The 18,253-nt window shown below is 46.6% G+C and overlaps 3 protein-coding genes across 5 annotated transcripts; 1 reads left to right on the plus strand and 2 right to left on the minus strand.

Annotated features, from left to right (window-relative positions):
• Positions 1 to 770: 770 nt before the first annotated feature.
• Positions 771 to 9,391, minus strand: efs (embryonal Fyn-associated substrate). 2 transcript variants are annotated; one of them, XM_069718986.1, is made up of 8 exons: positions 9,279 to 9,384; positions 8,700 to 8,886; positions 6,595 to 7,923; positions 6,167 to 6,286; positions 4,048 to 4,977; positions 3,444 to 3,515; positions 2,567 to 2,824; positions 771 to 2,397 (listed from the first exon to the last, which is right to left on the minus strand). In XM_069718986.1, the coding sequence occupies exons 2-8, from the start codon at positions 8,709 to 8,711 to the stop codon at positions 2,212 to 2,214; spliced, it is 2,907 nt and encodes a 968-aa protein (XP_069575087.1). In that variant the 5' UTR covers positions 8,712 to 8,886; positions 9,279 to 9,384; the 3' UTR covers positions 771 to 2,211. The 2 variants fall into 2 exon arrangements, with proteins under 2 accessions (XP_069575087.1, XP_069575088.1); XM_069718987.1 differs by lacking the exons at positions 771 to 2,397; positions 2,567 to 2,824 and adding an exon at positions 3,616 to 3,704 and having other exon boundaries at positions 3,449 to 3,515; positions 9,279 to 9,391.
• A 434-nt stretch (positions 9,392 to 9,825) lies between these two features.
• dhrs4 (dehydrogenase/reductase (SDR family) member 4) lies at positions 9,826 to 13,444 on the plus strand. Its single transcript, XM_069718992.1, has 9 exons — positions 9,826 to 9,930; positions 10,099 to 10,214; positions 10,313 to 10,490; positions 11,114 to 11,215; positions 11,304 to 11,374; positions 11,461 to 11,512; positions 11,900 to 12,034; positions 12,138 to 12,193; positions 12,307 to 13,444. The coding sequence occupies exons 1-9, from the start codon at positions 9,919 to 9,921 to the stop codon at positions 12,419 to 12,421; spliced, it is 837 nt and encodes a 278-aa protein (XP_069575093.1). The 5' UTR covers positions 9,826 to 9,918; the 3' UTR covers positions 12,422 to 13,444.
• On the minus strand, positions 13,209 to 17,482 carry tinf2 (TERF1 (TRF1)-interacting nuclear factor 2). Of its 2 annotated transcripts, none has more exons than XM_069718989.1 (10): positions 17,112 to 17,482; positions 16,767 to 16,969; positions 16,552 to 16,659; positions 16,073 to 16,168; positions 15,874 to 15,984; positions 15,574 to 15,697; positions 14,749 to 15,487; positions 14,129 to 14,175; positions 13,972 to 14,045; positions 13,209 to 13,331 (listed from the first exon to the last, which is right to left on the minus strand). In XM_069718989.1, the coding sequence occupies exons 1-10, from the start codon at positions 17,137 to 17,139 to the stop codon at positions 13,209 to 13,211; spliced, it is 1,653 nt and encodes a 550-aa protein (XP_069575090.1). In that variant the 5' UTR covers positions 17,140 to 17,482. The 2 variants fall into 2 exon arrangements, with proteins under 2 accessions (XP_069575090.1, XP_069575089.1); XM_069718988.1 differs by having other exon boundaries at positions 13,966 to 14,045.
• Positions 17,483 to 18,253: the final 771 nt, after the last annotated feature.

Below are 18,253 nucleotides of genomic sequence, written 5' to 3' on the forward strand. Positions count from 1 at the left end.
TTTAAACTCAAACTTTAACGAGTCGACGACAAACTGCATCAATTATTTTTGATATGGCTCATAGAAATATCCTGCAAATACAACAGATAACATTTTGGACAGACACAGCAATGAATACAAACACATTCGCTTAATTGCAAAAGATGTATTTGTGCATTTTGAACAGGAATACAAGACAGACATCAAATGTAGTGTTCAAAGTAAGGGGAGTTAGGTCTGTTATTATATAGGTGGAAAGTCCAAGGTTCATTTGAATATGTCAGCATAATGGGTTCACGTAGTGTAAAAAAATTCCCTGTAGAAAAAGAAAATACAGCCATACCTTTCATCTGTAACATAGAATATTTAGAAAAAAATCTTTGTTCATTGCAAAATCACCCTGCTGAGGGATGTGCATATATAAAGTTTAAGCAAATTAAAAGCCATGCAAATGGGAAAGCAAATAATATAAAAGCTGACATTAATAAATATATAGCTAAAGGTTACTTGCTGATCATGCGCTCTGACATACATCGAGCTTGTTTTGGCAGGTAGGTACTCATTTAGTAATACTTCAAACCTCCACAAGGTGGATCTCCAGTAAAGAAAATGGAAAAAACAGGAAGCCACAGTATTCATCAGAGAACAAAGCAAACTGAGCCACACAAATTAGAGAATGATAATGAAATGCCCAGGTGATATAAGGATTTCAATCTGAAAAGTAAAACGCAAAAATCAGGTTAGTAATTTGATTGACAGCACAAAACATAGATCCCGACACTTTTAAAAAAAATCTATATTCCAACTTTTTCCCCTCGGAGGAAGCTGGCCATGTGTTTACACAATAAACATGTGCAGTGTAAATATGATAAACATCATGTTCGGGCTTCCACCGCAGCTCCACGCTTAACATTTATGGGCCGTTTGTGAGCAGTGCAACGTGCAGTTTTACCCTCAGGTGACTGATGTTAGTGTAAATGGGAAAAGATCAGAGTGTGTAATAGTCTGAGATGGTAAACAGAGTTGTGTTTTGATGGATATAAAAATGGAAAATTCTTCCATTTCAATAAAAAAAAAAAAAGTGGAGTTTTTGGTCTAGCTGGGCGATATGGTGAAGATCAGATAGTAACTGTCAAATACTGATATCTTGATGTGATAAGTGTGAAATCATGTAAAATAATCCAACTGATGTTCAGTACGATGCTTTTACAAGAATAGTGAATTGTGTATATAATACCCAGCTTTAGATTCAACCGCACACCTTTGCAGAAATTAAGCGTGGAAGCGTTGCTGACAAGCATCTAACTGGGAAATTAAGGTAAGAAACAGCTAACAAAGTGGAAGAAAAGTAACCATGCAGATCAAAAGAAGACATGTGGAGGCGGGTGAACTCGGTCAACAGGTTCCTTATCCACTGCGAGGCCGACACACGACTGTGGGAAAGAACATGAGGCAAATTCTCAGCTAACTATCATTAGTCACTCTCGGTCCGTCCGTTGACTCTCAGGTATTCTCTCGCTCTGTCACAAAGGACTTTCGTTATTCCTCATGAGAAGTACAAAGCTGCATAACTGTAGGATGTGTTGATGGACTGTTCTTGAGTGAATTAGAAGCTGTACTTAAATCTTTGCGGCCACTTACACAAACGCAACACATACCTGCACAGATCAAGGTTGTGGGTTTTTTTTTTTTAAAGGGGTGGTGGGGGGGGGGGGGGTCCTGCAGAGAGTCCAAAACCAACATGCTGCTTCATCGGCTTCAGAGAAATAATCACAAAAGGCCTTTCAGGTATCGCAGCAAGAAGCGGGCCAGAACCAGGATGTGAGCCTGTGCTATTTTCAGAACTTGGAGGGGTGCTAAATAAATAGAGGAAGGAAGGAAAAATGGCTATCATGTGAGTGGGAAGAAAATATGGCAAGCATATTAAAGCAAAGATCCTAAAATAAGCAGTCCAGAAGGACACCAAACCACAGAAGGGGCTTCAAATATTCAATAAGTTAACACTTCAAAAAAAACAAGTGTGCCTGGCATCAAAGCACAGGAGTCAGGATATAAACAAAAGGCAAACCAACACACACTTGGAGGACACAGTCCAAAGCCAGCGTAGGAGGAGCGTTGCAGCTTCGCTTGCTTCGGTCCCGTTCAGACGTAACAACAAATAAGGCATTTCAAAGAGAGAAAATACAGGTATGGTGCAGACAAAGTTTTTTTAACGCAGGTGATCTGGAAATATCACGAGGATATTTCTGCCAGACGCTGCAGCAGAGTGGAGAAGCCGGCCGCTTGCTGGGAGAGCTCAGCGACGCGGTCCACCATCTCCTGGGTGGCGGATACCGACGGGTAGTTTTGTGCGGCGCCCTTTGTTGCCACGACAACTGCCTTCAAGGCCTGGCAGAGTCGTCCTCCCGAAGTTGTGATCTGAAGTAAGGAAAGGAAATAAAAACACATTTATTACTCAGCTATGCCTGTAATTATTCATACTTTGTGCTCATCGTTTTACTTTGTTTGGTCACTAACACACAAATAAGGTCATGCAAACATAGTGTGTAAACACACACACACACACACACAGGGCTTTTCTACATACTTTGGTCCGGAGGTCAGCAGACGTGAGAAGACGGGACAGCGTGTCCCCGATGAACACCAGCTTGTGTGCCGTCACAATGAGACTCTTTCCTCTGGCGACGAAGATGCGAGGCGGCTGGTTTCCCTGCACGCTGCTGAACAGCACGTCGATGGCGTCGGCCAGGCAGGAGAGGTGGGCGAGGCTCTGAGAGGAGTAAAAGGACAGCAGCTCCGAGTCCTCCAGGGAGAGGGCCACCGGCAGAGGAGGGGACGGGCTCAACTGTACGAGGGGAAAAAGAAAGTTGTAGAAGGTTGTTTTGCACAATATTGTTTTAAATAACAGTAAAAGGAGTGAATGTTGAAACATGTTCATATCAGTGGTTTATTTTCTGTCGTACACTGAACTTAAAAGTGTGAGAAAGTCAGTCACAGACACACACATGCAGAAGTACGTCAACGAGTGCCACAGCTGAAAGAATGACTGTGCTTTTCAGTCACTTATTGTCCCGCTGCCTCCGTCCTATGTAAGGAAAGATTGTTGAGGTTCACAAGTGACCCTCTTGTTGCTTGTCTACGGTTCGACAAAGGAGACGAGCAAAGAGCGGGAAAAGCCGAGTGATAAAAAGACACGACGTCAGTCTGAAGCAACACAACCGACTTAGGAGATAACACAACTGCAGTTTTAATTATGCGTGGTTACACGTCTTCAACTGTCGACCTTGATGTTGTTGGATTCACAGAAGCTTAAAAGATTATAAAAACATAGGCCGAGTCTCCACGCAGGAATGGATGCGTGTACAGATCCAGGATCTGCTGTGTGTGTTTCAGTGCTGCAAAATATTTCTCTTACAGCCTGCAGACCGATGGAGAGGACGACATACATGGAGGTAAAGACTCACCCTTTGCTCTGCAGTGATGGTTTGCGTGAGTCCGTTCTCAGCCAGGCCGTCGGGAGGCGGCTCAGGTTTACCCTGCAGAGGAAGGAGAGGACCGTCGGTACACGGAAAAGTTCATGTGCACGCAATGACATGTATGTCTAAGAAAGGTACAGATGTGTTGAAGACAACCAACAGTGATGTCTCCCATCGGCCGTTATGAAGCCTCAGGTTCGGGTTCTACGTCCCGCCCACCGATAGCCTTAACCTGACTGCACCACAGGCCTGTCAATCAAACAGACACGCCCCCAAAAAAAGAGCATTTTTAAAGCTTATTTTTTTGATGGGAATTTTTTCAGGTGGACCTCCAGAAAACTAATTACAAAGAACAACTTTAGCTCACAACACTGAAGTAACCTGTGGAAAAAATATTTTGGAAATCTATGGAGGCTTTTTGGAGCCAACCTCTAGTGGCCCTCGGTGGTATTGCAGCTTAAGACACTTCCGTATGAGCCTAATTTATTTCAAAACTGGAATCTACGAACACTTTAATTTACAGTCAATGGTTGAAGCACAAAAGCAAACATCAGATTATCGAAGGAAAGTTCTTGTTGTCATGAAAACTGACCTGCAGTTTGACGTATCCAACACTGTCTCCAGTCGGGACCGGGGCTGGGACCGGAGTCAAGCCGATCCCAGCGTACTCATTGGTGGGGTCATCCTCTCCGTCAGCAGGCCCCACTGTCAGAGTCACGGTGGCTGGAGTGGGAGGCAAGGGGAAGGCAGGCTGGGGGGTCGGAGGCAGGGGCCTCTCTTGGATCCAGCTCCCCTTACGGGAGCCCATCCCACCTCCGGATGATTTCCCATCAGGCACTGGGAGCGCCGGCAACGGCCTGCGAGACAGGGAATCTTGGGAAGGCAGACGGGGCCGGCCTTGAGCCTGTAAGAGGAGGGCGCTTTCCTCAAGAGAGCGCTGGACCAGCGACAGGAGCCCTTCAGATGGAGGAGCGTTACCGATAGCGGATAACGCCGGCAGCAGGTCCGATAGCCGAGCCCAGGCCTGCTGCAGAGGTGGCGGAGGGTCACCCGAATGACTGGCCTTCCAGGTGGACAGGATCTCAGCCAGCGAGGTAGCCAGGTCCCGTGACGACGGCGTGGCGGCCGAGCAGGAGGTGGTGCTCAGCACCGCGTGGACGAGGCTGGAAAGCGAGGCTCTCCACTGCACGTCGCCCGAACCGTTACTAGACACGGAGAGGCGGCGCGTGGAGGAGGACGACAGGGAGTGAGGGAGGATTTCTATGTTCAGAGCCGGCATGTCGTAGATGCCGCAGTCCGGCTCGGAGGAGTCTCGATTGTGATCTCCGCTGCTGGCTCGTTTCTCAAAGCCCGGGACGCAGCAGACCTGCCCGACCTCCTCGATCAAGAGGCTGCCGGTGGACTCTCCCGGTCCCTGAGTCACACCGGGAAGACTGGGGACACTGTAGACTTCGTCATCAGCTTCATCAGCCCGGACTTCTGACGAGGACATGTTCAGAGTGATCGTGGGGACATCGTAGACCTGCAAGTGGAGAGAAAAACATACGGTGTTGTTTATCTTGTGATTGTAGCCAAGGAAGATAATTTCATTGTCCCACAACCTCGTATGGGTTTCTATCAACTTAATCCATAAATACAAGGAGGTACAGAGAGTTTTCTATGAATAAAATGCTGCACTGTGAGGGTAGAGGACTTCTGTTAAAGCTGGTGTATTTACATGTGAACTGGATGATCAGACTGAAACCTGAAACTAGGCCGAGACACATCTAAGAGTTAAAACTAAATAATCCAACAGCTGACCCATATATATTTAAGTAACATTAAAGGGGAGGCAGGGAGGAGGAGGAGGAGGTGGTGGTATGCCCTCGCCATGGCCCTGACAGATGGGTGTGACTGGGAGAAAATAGAAGCAGCATTTGGACTGGATAGACAGGCTCCCCCAGCAGATAGAGACAGGTGCGGCCTCGCCTTGGAGGGCGGTGTGGGGGGGGCTAATAGAGGAATGTGGGAAGAAATGGAAGCGGGGTAGTTGATAGTCATCTGTTGTTCATGAATCGCTTCACTTGTACAGACATGACAGCCCACAGTCACCAGCTGCCACTTCAACAAAGTAAAACACCGGCTGAAACAAACGGAGCGCCCAAATTTACACGCATGTCAAACGGGAAGAAAACAAATAACGGCACCGATGAATGAAGTAAAGGCTGCTCGCACACTTCAAAGCAAAACTTTTAAATATCTTGACAGATATTTTCCATCGTTGGATATTTAGGTCAAAAAACATGCTGCAAGTCATTATTACAACACTGGTTCTGCAGCACTCACCAATTTAAATGTAATGCTTTTTGTTTAGTTAAAACCAAGAAGTATTGATGATTTATTATGTCTGATCTTTTCAGAAGTTCCTTGGAATTATTGTTATACATACTGCAAATTTAATTAATGCAGTCTGGACCTGGAGACGTAGCAGTAAAATGGTTAATTCATTTCATTTTCCCCGCCAAAATAAACTCTTAATAAGACTCTTAGCTTCGTAGATACCACAGCTAGTCATCGTGGTGACGAGTCTCCTGACAGCCCGTGCTCAGATACAAACAAATATGTACAGTTATTATTACTGCCTAGGCTGGGAAAGAGATGATACGAAGACTTTTGTTAAGATCAGGCACTAACTCAGCAGGTGATTTCATTACTCAGCAAGTTATCTTTACCTCTGTCTCCGAGTCAGCTGGCGGTGGGAGACTGCGAGGGGTGTCATAGATGCCATCCTCCTCCCCGAGGGCGGAGGGGACCGGATGCTGCCACCGGCCACTGGGAGGGGTGTCATACACCTACCAAGGCACAGGATAAAACCAAATTATAATTACAGAGTCACAAGATATGTAATGCGGCATTAAAGTGTCCCAAAATATCTCAAGTAACACTCAGAGCTTTATTTTAAAGTGCTGCCAAAAAGCCAAACAGAGGAGAAAAAGCATCCCTCTTCTAAGATGTGGAGCAGCGTTGGAGAGAAATGATCCTTTTTTTTCAAGCATGCCATTTAAACTTTAGTGACATATAAATATAATTTTATTCTTGATTCTTATAATGTGGATAAATAGACTGAGAGCAACAAGTTCATCACAGTTTTATAACACACCTGGTCGTCTGCAGGATCTGAATAATCCTGATTTTCTCCCTTTTTGTTCTTCACGTTGCTGCTTTTCTCCAGCCTGTTGCTTGTCCTGTCCTGCTGACTCTGCAGATTTCCCTTCTTGTCGTCTCCTTGCTGCAGGCCTGCAGGAGTCGCCTGAGCGGTGGGTTTGTGGACCGAGTTAGAGTCCACTGATGGCGGTGCGTCCTTCCTGGTGACTCCCCTCACCGGAGGTGCTGGTGGAGGAGGTTTGCGGGTAAAGTTTGGGGATCCAGGAGCCCTGATCTGCCCTGCTCTGATCAGCAGGGGGGACCCTCGGTGGCAGGCCAGGCCGGGTTTCCCCCTGGCGACGCTGGGGTTGGATGAAACGCCCTTGTGCATCGGCCTAGGAGACGCTTGGGCGGGGGTTAGCTGGGATGGGTGGTGGTGTGCCAGAACTGTAGCTGATGTCCTGTGGAGGTTTGCTCCCACACACGTGGGTGTCTGGTACATCCCAGGTGTGTCCTGACTCACTCTGGACTGGGCGGTACCAGCGCTGATTACTGAGGGTCCATTAGAACAGAACGCACCGGCAGCGGCGCCTCCTGTTGGGGATTGGTAAACATCGTCACTTGCGAGCGGCGTGCCTTTGGGCACCAGGTAACAGTCGTCTGAGTGTCCTGTCGTTAGTGATTCTCGAGGGACAAGATATGTGGTGTCCTCCGGTTCATCGGCCGCCCTCGGCACGCCGCTGGGAGAAAGGTAGACCGACTCCGAGGCCACCGGCCCTCCTGGCTGCCGGGCGTGCTGCACGGCGGACGGCACGGGGCTCACCGGAGACTGATAAAGCGCTCCCGTCACTTCCGTGCCTCGTCCCCTCAGAGAGGGCGAGCGTGGACGCCCCGCCACCCCGAGATCCCAGTCGGGTCTGGGCCGGGTGCCAGAACTGGAGTGCGAGCGAGGGCGCCCGGCCTCAACTCTGCGGAGCTCCCCGGACCTCGTGGCAGCTCCGCCTCCTCGCGCCTCGCCCGCGACGGGCGGCGAGCGATACACGCCGTCTACGTCGTCCGTGCTGCTGCTGCTGCTGCCGGTCCGGGCCAGCGGGGGGCCGGGCGCCAGGTACACACCGTCCTCGTTGGGGCCGCGACGGGGGTCTGAGCCCGGGGGCGGGGCGGTCTGGAGGAGTCGAAGGCGGTTGGCCGGGGCGATGCCCTGTCTGCCGTGCAGGGAGCAGAGCCACCAGCCCGGCCCGCCGCTCTGCTCCTGTTCCAGAACCATCAGGATGTCGCCCTTCCGGAAAGCCAGCTCCTCTGGGCTTTCTGCCGCGTTGTCAAACAGCGCCTTCGCTAAAACCGTCTGGGAAGAAAGAGGAAGAGACGACAGTAGAAATCATCAACGACACGCCCATTCAGTAATTTACACACCAGATCACCAAATGCAAAGCAGGTTTGGATAAACAGCCCAAAGTCACAGTTTCACGCTTCTCTGTCTCACATTAACAAACGAGCACAGAGACATTAACAGTGCTGAGTCAGCAGCAGAGAAAGCTTGATTGTTTAGAGCTGTTGAATGGAGAGTGAATAGGAGTGAATAGGGAAGGTCTCCTAAAAAAAAAATCTCTCGGTGGGAGACATCGGAGGAGGATGGGCGAATGAGGGGAAAAAAAAAAGATGGAAAATGTAAAAGCCAACATCCTGACTGACTCTAAATTCACAGCTGTGTCAGTAATCATGAGGAAGAGGGAAAGAGGGGCACATCAGGGGAGGTGGAGGGGGGGGGGGATCAATGATCAAATGGACACAAGGGCTTAATGGTAATGAGCGGGATGAGAGGGAGGGGGGAGGGGATGAGAGGCACATCTGTCCCTTGCTGTTTAGGGTTTAATTGCCGACCCAAAACCAGAGTCAGGTCTCCTTTCATTCTCTAAACCGACCCCCCCACCCCCCCTCCCCTCGGGGGACAGCTCGGCTCCACTGAGCCATGTGGGACCCTCTTTAGCACCGTAATGGAGGCAATGATACAATAAAACTGACATAATAAACAAAAGTGAAAGCTGATTTTGTTTTTGTTTGAGTTCATCGTTGTGACATTACTACACTTCATTTATACAAACAGATCAATACTGTACTTACTGAGACCGACATCGTTGGTCTGAGAAACTATAACTCAAAGTGTCCTGAACCGAGTCGGATTGTCCATCGAGTCCCGCCGGTGGTTCCTCTCACGGCCGCGTCGGCCGGCGGAGAGCCTCGGTGCCGGGGCACAGCTGCCTCTGGGCCGGACACATCTCCCGGGTCGTCCCCGTCTTCATGAAGGATCCTGCAGGGAAAAAACACGCAGATGGCGCTTTTCACCGTTTTCGTGCGTTGGACAGACACGCGTGAGGACACCTGTCCGTCGTTTCCACGCCCAGTGACGTTTACGTTAAAGCTAGCGTTAGCTTAGCATCGTGTGTTATTTAAGCGGTGAGCACTTTCTGTTTAAAACCCAACACGGTTTCTGGTTCTGTGTAACTGGATCACAAACGTGAAGTCTTCATCTCGAGCAGTCAGACTCAGGTGAGCCGAGTCGTCGCGGCCTAGCGAACTATAATGTTAGCCAACGTCCAGTCCTAAACAACAATAGCTCCGCCGGATAAAACCTTCAACGCCTGATTGTTTTACGAAGCCGATGTTAGCACACAAAGCACGTGCAAAATATAAAATAATGACCTTGTTGTTGTTGTTTTATTACCGCCGATAAACTTCCTTTCGTGTCCAGTCCACGACGTAAAATCACTTCTTTTCAGGCGTGAAAATCTGCGGCCGTTCAATCATCTTCGATGACAACACAATTAGCCCCGCCCCCACTGCGCAGTGGGCTCCTGCGCAGATCTTCACACGTTCCGCGAGCGTGACGTCCAGCCGTCAGTCCCATCCAGCCTGTGTGAAGTCGCGCGGCTTTCCGCCGCTCAGTTTACGCGGCTGTTGTGATTGGCTGCTTCTGGCAGGTTGCGTTCAGGGACATCCGAATTTTTCTATTGTTGATCAGAGAACTAAGCTGTAAATACTGGAGAGGGAAAAAAAAAAAGTACATATACCCTCTACTACAACTATCTTTGGTCACTATTGCAATATTTAATAAACCTAATAACAAATGCTGCGATTATTATAACGCAAATATGGCTGTAAGATTGAGTGAAAAGCATCCAAATGAAGACGACGGGTTGCTGAAGGCTTTTATTTTGACAGCGGGACCTTTACCCGGAAAATACCGACTGCAGCGACGCATGAATCGTCGGCGGTCAAAAGTCCAGATCCTGAGTGTCTTCAGTCAAGTTCTTCCTCTGGTCCTCTCCACGTGCAGCTCTGCATGAACTGCAGGGTGAGATCTTGCTCTTGATCGTGTTTGCATTATTGTACGAGTTCCTCCGATGTGGGACACTGTATGGAGAATACTGCTTATTCCCCCTGATGACCTCTGACCTACTTAACCAGTGTTGTCCTGGAAAACACCCCAAAACAAACCCTCTCGACTATTGTCTGTTCGCAGCTGATGTTGAGGAGTGCGTTCAGGGGCCTCAGGACCAATCCTGCAGCCGGACCAAGAAGTATGTCTCAAAGCAGTCTTGCTGGGAAGGTGGCCATCGTCACCGCCTCCACAGACGGGTGAGGATGACGTCATTGAGTCCTGATCGTGTTTATCTGTACACCAACAGTATATTCATGGTAATAATAATAATAATAAAGATAATAATGTCCCTCAGGATCGGGCTGGCTGCCGCCCAGGCTCTGGGCCAGCGAGGGGCTCATGTGGTTGTGAGCAGCCGGCGGCAGGCCAACGTGGACAAGGCCGTGGCGCTGCTGCAGGGCCGGAGCATCCAGGTGACCGGAACCACCTGTAACGTGGGCAAAGGAGAAGACAGAGAAAAACTGGTCCAAACGGTACGTCCCGGGGTCAAAACAAAACAAAAAAAGAAGCGTCCGTGAAATAAATGCTGCTCTTCCATCGTCTCCCGTTCTCGGTGCATCACGTCATCTGTGAACTTTCGGCCTCCAACGATGGCGAGCTGCCCGGAACCGCTCTCCTCCTATCGGATGATGTTTCACATCCCGCTCTTTATTCCTGCGTGTTTCCCCCCAACGACTCAACTCTTCCATCAGCCCACAGACATGTTTCCCGGTAGAGTTGCGGTGGTGTGTTTCTCTTGGAGGACGGTGCTGCCATGGAAACCATGATGGATGGACCGGTACTCATGAGCAGAGACGTTAACCGGCTGCAGTGATTCCTTTAAAACTTGTTATTCTGGGCTTGTTTTATTTTTTTAAACTTCATCTCCTATACTGTGTTGTGTGTTTTTGGATTTATTTTAATTATAGTAAAGTAGTTTGTCTAAAAAAAAATATCAAAACTCTTTAAAGAACACTTTGCAACAGTTTGGATCAGATGGCTGAAGTTTCCATTAGGTCTATTTATATTTATATTTATATATATGTATATATATATTGTGATTGATTGTCCCGTCTGTGGCAACATAACTCAGAAACTGGGTCTGTGTTTTGAACAGACTCTGGATCGGTGCGGCGGCATCGACATCCTGGTGTCCAACGCAGCAGTCAACCCTTTCTTCGGGAACATCATGGACTCCACGGAGGACGTGTGGGACAAGGTGCTCGCGCTGAACCAGACCTCTGGTTTTTAATAAAGGATCATTTGAATATTTACTGTAACCGTTTCTTCATTTTGTTATTTCTTAGATCCTGGCTATAAATGTAAAATCAGCCTTCCTCATGACCAAGCTGGTGGTGCCTCATATGGAGAAGAGAGGGTCAGTGAAACAACTCAAACTGTATCTGTAACAAATGGACCAAAAAAAAAATCACATTTGCAACTGACGTCTGTTTTTCCTTTCAGAGGGGGAAATGTAATATTTGTGTCGTCTGTGGCCGGATACCAACCGATGCAGGTCAGAGACATAAAACATTTAAAAAAACAAAAACATGTGAGAGATCAATTCAGCTTGAAAAGAAAATTATAATAAAATGAACCGTCTGCCTTGCAGCTGAATGTCTACATTGCATGCTGTCATGACGACTAAATTATTATGTTACCAAACTGATTTAACCACCAAAATATTTAAAGGATTAACAGCTCATTTTTTTGCGATGTGCACATGTAATAACTGTTTTGTGTAATAACACGATATAAATGATGTTATTACACAAAACATTTCATTGTGCCAGTTGGAGTGAAACTGTGCAACTCATTCAAACAGTTGTTGAGATGTTATAAAGGAAGAAACTGTCAGCCTGAAGGTGGCGCTAGAGGGAACCGATCTGTTTGGTGTCTGCAGGGTCTGGGTCCGTACAGCGTGAGTAAGACGGCCCTGCTGGGTCTGACCCGGGCGTTGGCCCCCGACTTGGCCCAGTCCAACATCCGGGTGAACTGCGTGGCGCCGGGAGTCATCAAGACCCGCTTCAGCGCCACGGTAACCCCCCCCCCCCCCCCCCCCCCGTGTGATTTTCTGTTAAATGACTGTTAATTAATGTGTTATTCTCTACAACATACCTTTTTTTTTTCTTTTCTCCCAGTTATGGCAAAACGAGGACATCATGGACGAGTTTAAAAAGCAGCTCAGCATTAAAAGGTGAAGTTCATCCCCAACGCGGAAGCTTCTTTTAATATTCTGTATAATTACACAAATAGGTGAATAATTTACCAACACAACATTTCAGTTTACAATTTGTCTTTCGCTTCCAGAGTCGGAGAGCCGGAGGAAATCGGAGGAGCGATTGCGTTCTTGTGCTCCGAGGAGGCGTCCTTCATCACGGGAGAGACCATCACGGTGTCGGGGGGGATGGGCTGTCGACTCTGAGCCACCGAAGGCCGACGAACAAGAAAAAGTGCACTTAATTGTGTGTCGATTCATTTGTGATTCTGTTTCGACTGATTTCAGCGTTTCATTGACTGAAGAGGTAGTTTTTTTTCTGGCTGATATGTGCTGTGAATTTCTGTGTAAAGATTTCTAATCATTGTATGAACTTTTATACAAACAGCTTATCTTATATAAAACGCCACAAGAGCAGGAAAGTCCACTATGACAGCTGTAACGGATTAATCCTCACGTATGATCCGCTGACATTCAACTGTAACTAAATGGGTCATTTTAAACTGTCGGCTGTCAGATAACGGAGATTAAAGTACGTAAATATATCTACGATTGACAGGTCTATCTGTTGGAAGGTCTATAAAACCAACACAATGAAAGAAATACAAAATAATGCAGTTTTTTTCTGCTGCAAAATATGACTGCATAGACAAAAACTTTATTAATAGAGAATATTATATATTGTGGGTTTAAACTAACACAAATTCAAAAGAATACAAAATTACATGACAGCGCCGATCATCAGTGACAGTAACGTTTCAGGGTTTGTTTGCCATTATGACAAACTACTTATTCAAGTTCAAGTCAATCAGCTACACTTCAAAGGGAAGAATAGAAACGTCCATCAGCTGCCGTGATTGGTGCGTTTTTTTCTGTCCGTGTAGCTGCCTGATGGAGGAAAATAAAAAAATAATTAAAAATAATGGAGCTACGTCAGCGTCGTCTGGCAGCAGTTTCACCAACACGCACAACAAACGCGGTTCTGAAAGTCGTTTCATCTCCTGCATCCGCTGTCATCGGACAACAAGACCCGCCGGGTCATCCCGGGTTTCCAGAACTCCCTCAGAGTGGGGATGTAAGTGCCGTGTTTGGTCTTGTAGTAGCGCTTCATGAACAGCTGGGGGAGACAGAGTCACAAAATGGTTTTAAATGCACTTCAGTTTGAGGACTTTTCAGTTCAGACTTTTTTTTGTATGTATTTGTGCTTCCTGATTAAAAACCTGGACTTTACTGAAATAGTAATAACTTGTATTTATATAGCACTTTAAAAAAAAAAAAAACATTAGAAAATGCTTCATAACAGGATAAAGAAGCAAAACAGAAAATAAAATTACATTAAAGTTACACTTTTAGAGAATATTTTAAACATATTTAACAGAACTGATAGATTAAAATCAAAACCTAATCTCAGCAGGAAAGTCGTTACAGATTTCGGGCGACCTCGTCACCAGGCCGCTATCAGCCAATCAGAGATGGGTGATGTGGGGTTAATCTGACATACTGAAGGACCTGGTTGTGTAAAGCTTTAAAAATAAACGGTACCCTTTTAAAAACAATAGAAAACATGAGAACCAGGAAGCCCGAGGGAGGAGAGAAGTGCTTGTACCGCAGGGTTTCCACACATTACACTTTAAATGTAAAAGGCCTTAAAGCCTCATACTAACGTTTGTTAGAAAATGCACATCTTACAGGTGTAATAATCTTTTTCTTTTTACAGGAACCAAAGACCTGATATTACTGAGCACACGTACCCTGACCTTGAAGTTCTTTGTCGCTTCGTCCTCAGAATCGTCCACGTAGTCGTCCGTGTCCCCCGACGGGGCCGACACCTCTAAACACAAAAGTAAAACGGTTCAACTCAAACATGCGGTTTTTACCGTTGCTGCATTTATTTGACTGCTTATATGAAATCACCTGTGTTGCTGCGGTGCAGAGCGGGAGAGCTGCTCACGGGATGATTTCTGTACAAAAAAAGAAACAACAACAATTTCAAAAGTCAGTAAACAAAGATTTGAAAAAAAGATGAAAATCATTAAACCGAGTTGCTACTGACCTGCTCTTCTTTGTGCATTTTTTTTAATTTAAGTCTAAAGACGACCTGGATAAAATAAAATGCAGCTAAATGATGAACAGGTTCCTGTTTCTAGGGCCTGAAGTACAGGTGGAAGATAAACTTCTAAAAATCACTATCTAACAGAAAGACAGGCAAAACAAAAAGAAACCAGAAATATCCACTCAAATCAATCAATTTTATTATTTCTCGGGCTTAAACCATTTTCTACAAAATTCAACGGCCCATTTCAATTTGGACTTATTTTTTGAAGTTTGAAACATCAGTGGACCACAAGACTTTATTCCAAACTTCCTTTAAGTGATCACTGATACATTCGGAAATAAATGCACGTTAATAGTTTAATCCAAATATCATCTACTTGGATCGAAGGAAGAGATATAGAAAAGCTTCTGAACTAAAACCAGAGCATTCCGATGTGATATATTTCCCATGATGCACTCTGTCTTCCCATGTCTCTTACTCTTTATCGTCCAAGCCGGGAAGCTCGGAGGCGGGCGTCCGACGGCTCTGTGTCCTTCTGTGCGTCGATGTTCCTCTTCGATCGGACCCGCCGGCGCCGACAGAAGCCGCCGGCAGCTTTTGGAGGACGACTCTGGGCCGGCTGCTCACGCAGGACGCAAAGATGGAGCGGAGGGACGGATCCTGGGGGAACGTTCTGACGCCCAGCTGGGTCAAATACGTTTCCAGGACTTCTTCACTCTCATCGGTTCTCCGCTCACCTTTTCCTGGACTGTGTCTGCTTATTCTCCTTTTTCCAGATCTAATCCTGCAAAAAACGTCCTCCTCCTCCTCCTCAGATTCTCCTTCGTCGGGCTGCTTGCGCTTCATCGTGCTCCTCTCTCTCTCCGCCGGTTCTCCGCCCTCGTTCCCTCCGTCATCTTCAGCTTTGTGTCTCGGTTTCAGTAAAGTGAATTTCAAGCTCTCGTTCGGGTCGACCTTCTCGCTCGTCGTATCTTTTGCGTCGGCCGAGTCCTGCCGTTGCAGCGTCCTTCTTCTGGCGGCGATCATGACCGGCACGTCTTCATTAGATACAAGTCCGATGACGGGAGCGATGAACGGTGCTTTGACTCTCTGGGAGCCGTCCGACTGGGCCACGGAAGAACTTCTGGCTCCCGTCAGCTGATTGGTGGATACTTTGCCAGACGGCGGCAGAGAAAGTGAAGCCAGGATGGAGTCCCCCATGTTTGGAGGGAGAGACGCTGTGAAAAGTGACAAAAAGACATATTCAGAATTTACACAAAGTTCAGCCGTCAGTCATTATTACAGAGAAGTGATTTAATTCAACCTGCAGACTCCAGATGACCCAGACGGGTTTGATGCTCGAGCAAGATGTCCAGGAGCTGAGGTTGGGTGGCGGCCCACGGACACTCCTCCAGGACCGGGGGGGCGTCACTGAGCCACGACACGGTCTGTAGGCAAACAAGTTTCTTTTTAAAAATCTACATTCATTATTAATTTAGTTTAATGTAAAACAAATGTTTCATGCTCAGCGAATGAAGTACTTTACCCCCCCGAGATGTTACCTGTATTCTTACATTAGTACAGAAACTGTGTCAAAGCAGTAAAGTAGTTGTACCATCAGTACCTGAGCGAGGTTGGGAACAGGAAGCAGCTGGTCCGTTCGAATCAGAAACTCCCACAGCAGCTTCTCCAGCTCCTGGTCGAACTTCGGGCCGTACTCAGCGGGAAACTCCTCCTGTCAGGAGAGGGAACAGAAGTGGTCGGCCGCTACGCACGTCGACTGAACACAGATTAAAGTGTTTTTATGTAGGTGACGTACTCACCTTGAAGAATTGTTCTTTCACTGCTGCGTCTTTTAGCAAGATGTGAACCAAAGAATGGAAACCTTCGACCGTTCTCAGTATTTTTACGTCCTTCCTCTGGGAGACAAAAGAGCAGAATTGACCTTTTTTTATATACCAGTGTCCAGAGCACCTTCTTATATGCCACAATAATCAATAGGTCAATCAGTTCTGAAGTACACAGATATAAAACTATATATATGTAAATTCTGAGAGAGAAATTGACATGTTGTCTGTGGTTTTAGGAAATGAAGGAATGCAGTTTCTTGTAATTAACTAAATGTTTAAAGTGAAATATCTCATGGATGTCTGTCTAATTAAAGGTTGAACTTTTATTTGAACTATTCTGTATCAAACTGCACCCTAACAATGACGTCGTTATGGATTCATGCGCTGATTATTTGGTTTGTAAACAAGTGTTTTAAAAACGAAGCCTATCCGAACTCTCCGGTGTGATGTACCGAAGAAGGTGCGGAGGACGACGACGCGGCTGCAGGAACACAGATCCTCTCCAGATGTGCCTCGATCACCTTCACATCAGGCTGCGTCCTGCACAACTCCAAGATTAACTGAGAAGAAGGCGGATGTTGATTAAACAACAACAACAACAACAACAGGGTATGATGAGCATCTGTGGACAGAAAACCTCAGACACAGGAGATAATGTGGTACCCACCCGGGCTCTCAGCCCCAGAGCCAGCTTGCCCTGGTGTCTCGTGGTGAGCAGCCCCGGGACGGTCTCGCAGGCTGACGTCACAAACTCCTCCACGACGCCATACTGCATCACGTCCCTCTGCTTCAGCACTTTCCACAGGGCCGCCGACACCAGGCGGACCGGCGGGGCGAGGAGCCGCAGGGACGCGAAGGGGAGGCTGACATCTGGAAGAGGACGCAGGGGAAAGTCCCCCGTCAGCTGTCAATCAATCACACCGACTGACCTGACACCCCCCCCCCCCCCCCCGTGGTACAAATCACCACTTTCCGTCCAGTTTGAACGTCATCCCCGCTGTTGAACACTTACCGTGTGGCTTCGGTTTGCTTGTGGCCATTAAAATGAAGGAGTCGGTCCGTTTGAAGGAGGAACCGACCGACCGGTCCCGGGGCGATGTTGACGTTAGCTTAGCAACAGACAGCTAACAGATAGAGAACAGATACCGGGCGGAGCTCCGAAACAAACACCCGTCACTAACCGCTTTAAGTTATTTCGGAAGTGCTGCCGAGACCATGTTTACTCACTCCGGGTGACAGCTTGAAAACAAAACCCGTCACTAAATATCAGTGCCGGTGTTTTTGTTTACTCGCTTCAAACAAAGCTCGCGCTCCGTCTCCCGTCAAAACTTCCGCTTCTTCTCGTCCTCGCGCCTTCATGCTTGTGGTCGCTCAGATTGTTGATGGGGACGTGCCGAATGAGCGGTGCTTACAAGTGTGAACGCAAAACATCGCTTCAAACTTTAAGCTCCGCCCTGCCGCGCGCTCAACTCTCTTAAACCAACGCTGGCAATGTTGTTTCCGGGATATGACGTCGGGATATGACGTAGGGACGTCACCCGCCAGCCGACGCCGTTTGAGCTGTTTTTATTTTTATGTAAAACAGAAAAATGTCGTAGAAAGTAAGTCGGAATGACGTGAACAATTTCAGAACATAAATTAAAATAATTTTCCGAAAACAAAATGCTTCAAGAAACTCAAACAAATTAACAAAATAAACAAAAAGTTGAAAAACGAGAAAAAAAACTACTTTTGGCAAGTGTCAATGTGAGTTTATATTCTAACAATCCCACTAAAATGTCTTAAAACCTTCTCAAATATTCTATAAAATGATATTAGGATGCCAATGCTGTAATATTTATATCCATTCAGAGGTATTAGATAGATAGATAGATAGATAGATAGATAGATAGATAGATAGATAGATAGATAGATAGATAGATAGATAGATAGATAGATAGATAGATAGATAGATAGATAGATAGATAGATAGATAGATAGATAGATAGATAGATAGATAGATAGATAGATACTTTATTAATCCCTCAAAGGGAAGTTTTAAAATTATAAGCAGCTGAACAGAAACATATTTCATCAACTGATATTATTGTGGATATATTGGTATCATTCAGCCAAAAGTAAGAGGAAATAGTGCAGTATTGATATTGCAACAGT

Source organism: Brachyistius frenatus, unplaced genomic scaffold (assembly GCF_029030835.1).
Source record: "Brachyistius frenatus isolate BFR_SWC_R1_liver_20210118 unplaced genomic scaffold, ASM2903083v1 Contig_203, whole genome shotgun sequence".
Lineage (NCBI taxonomy): Eukaryota > Metazoa > Chordata > Actinopteri > Embiotocidae > Brachyistius > Brachyistius frenatus.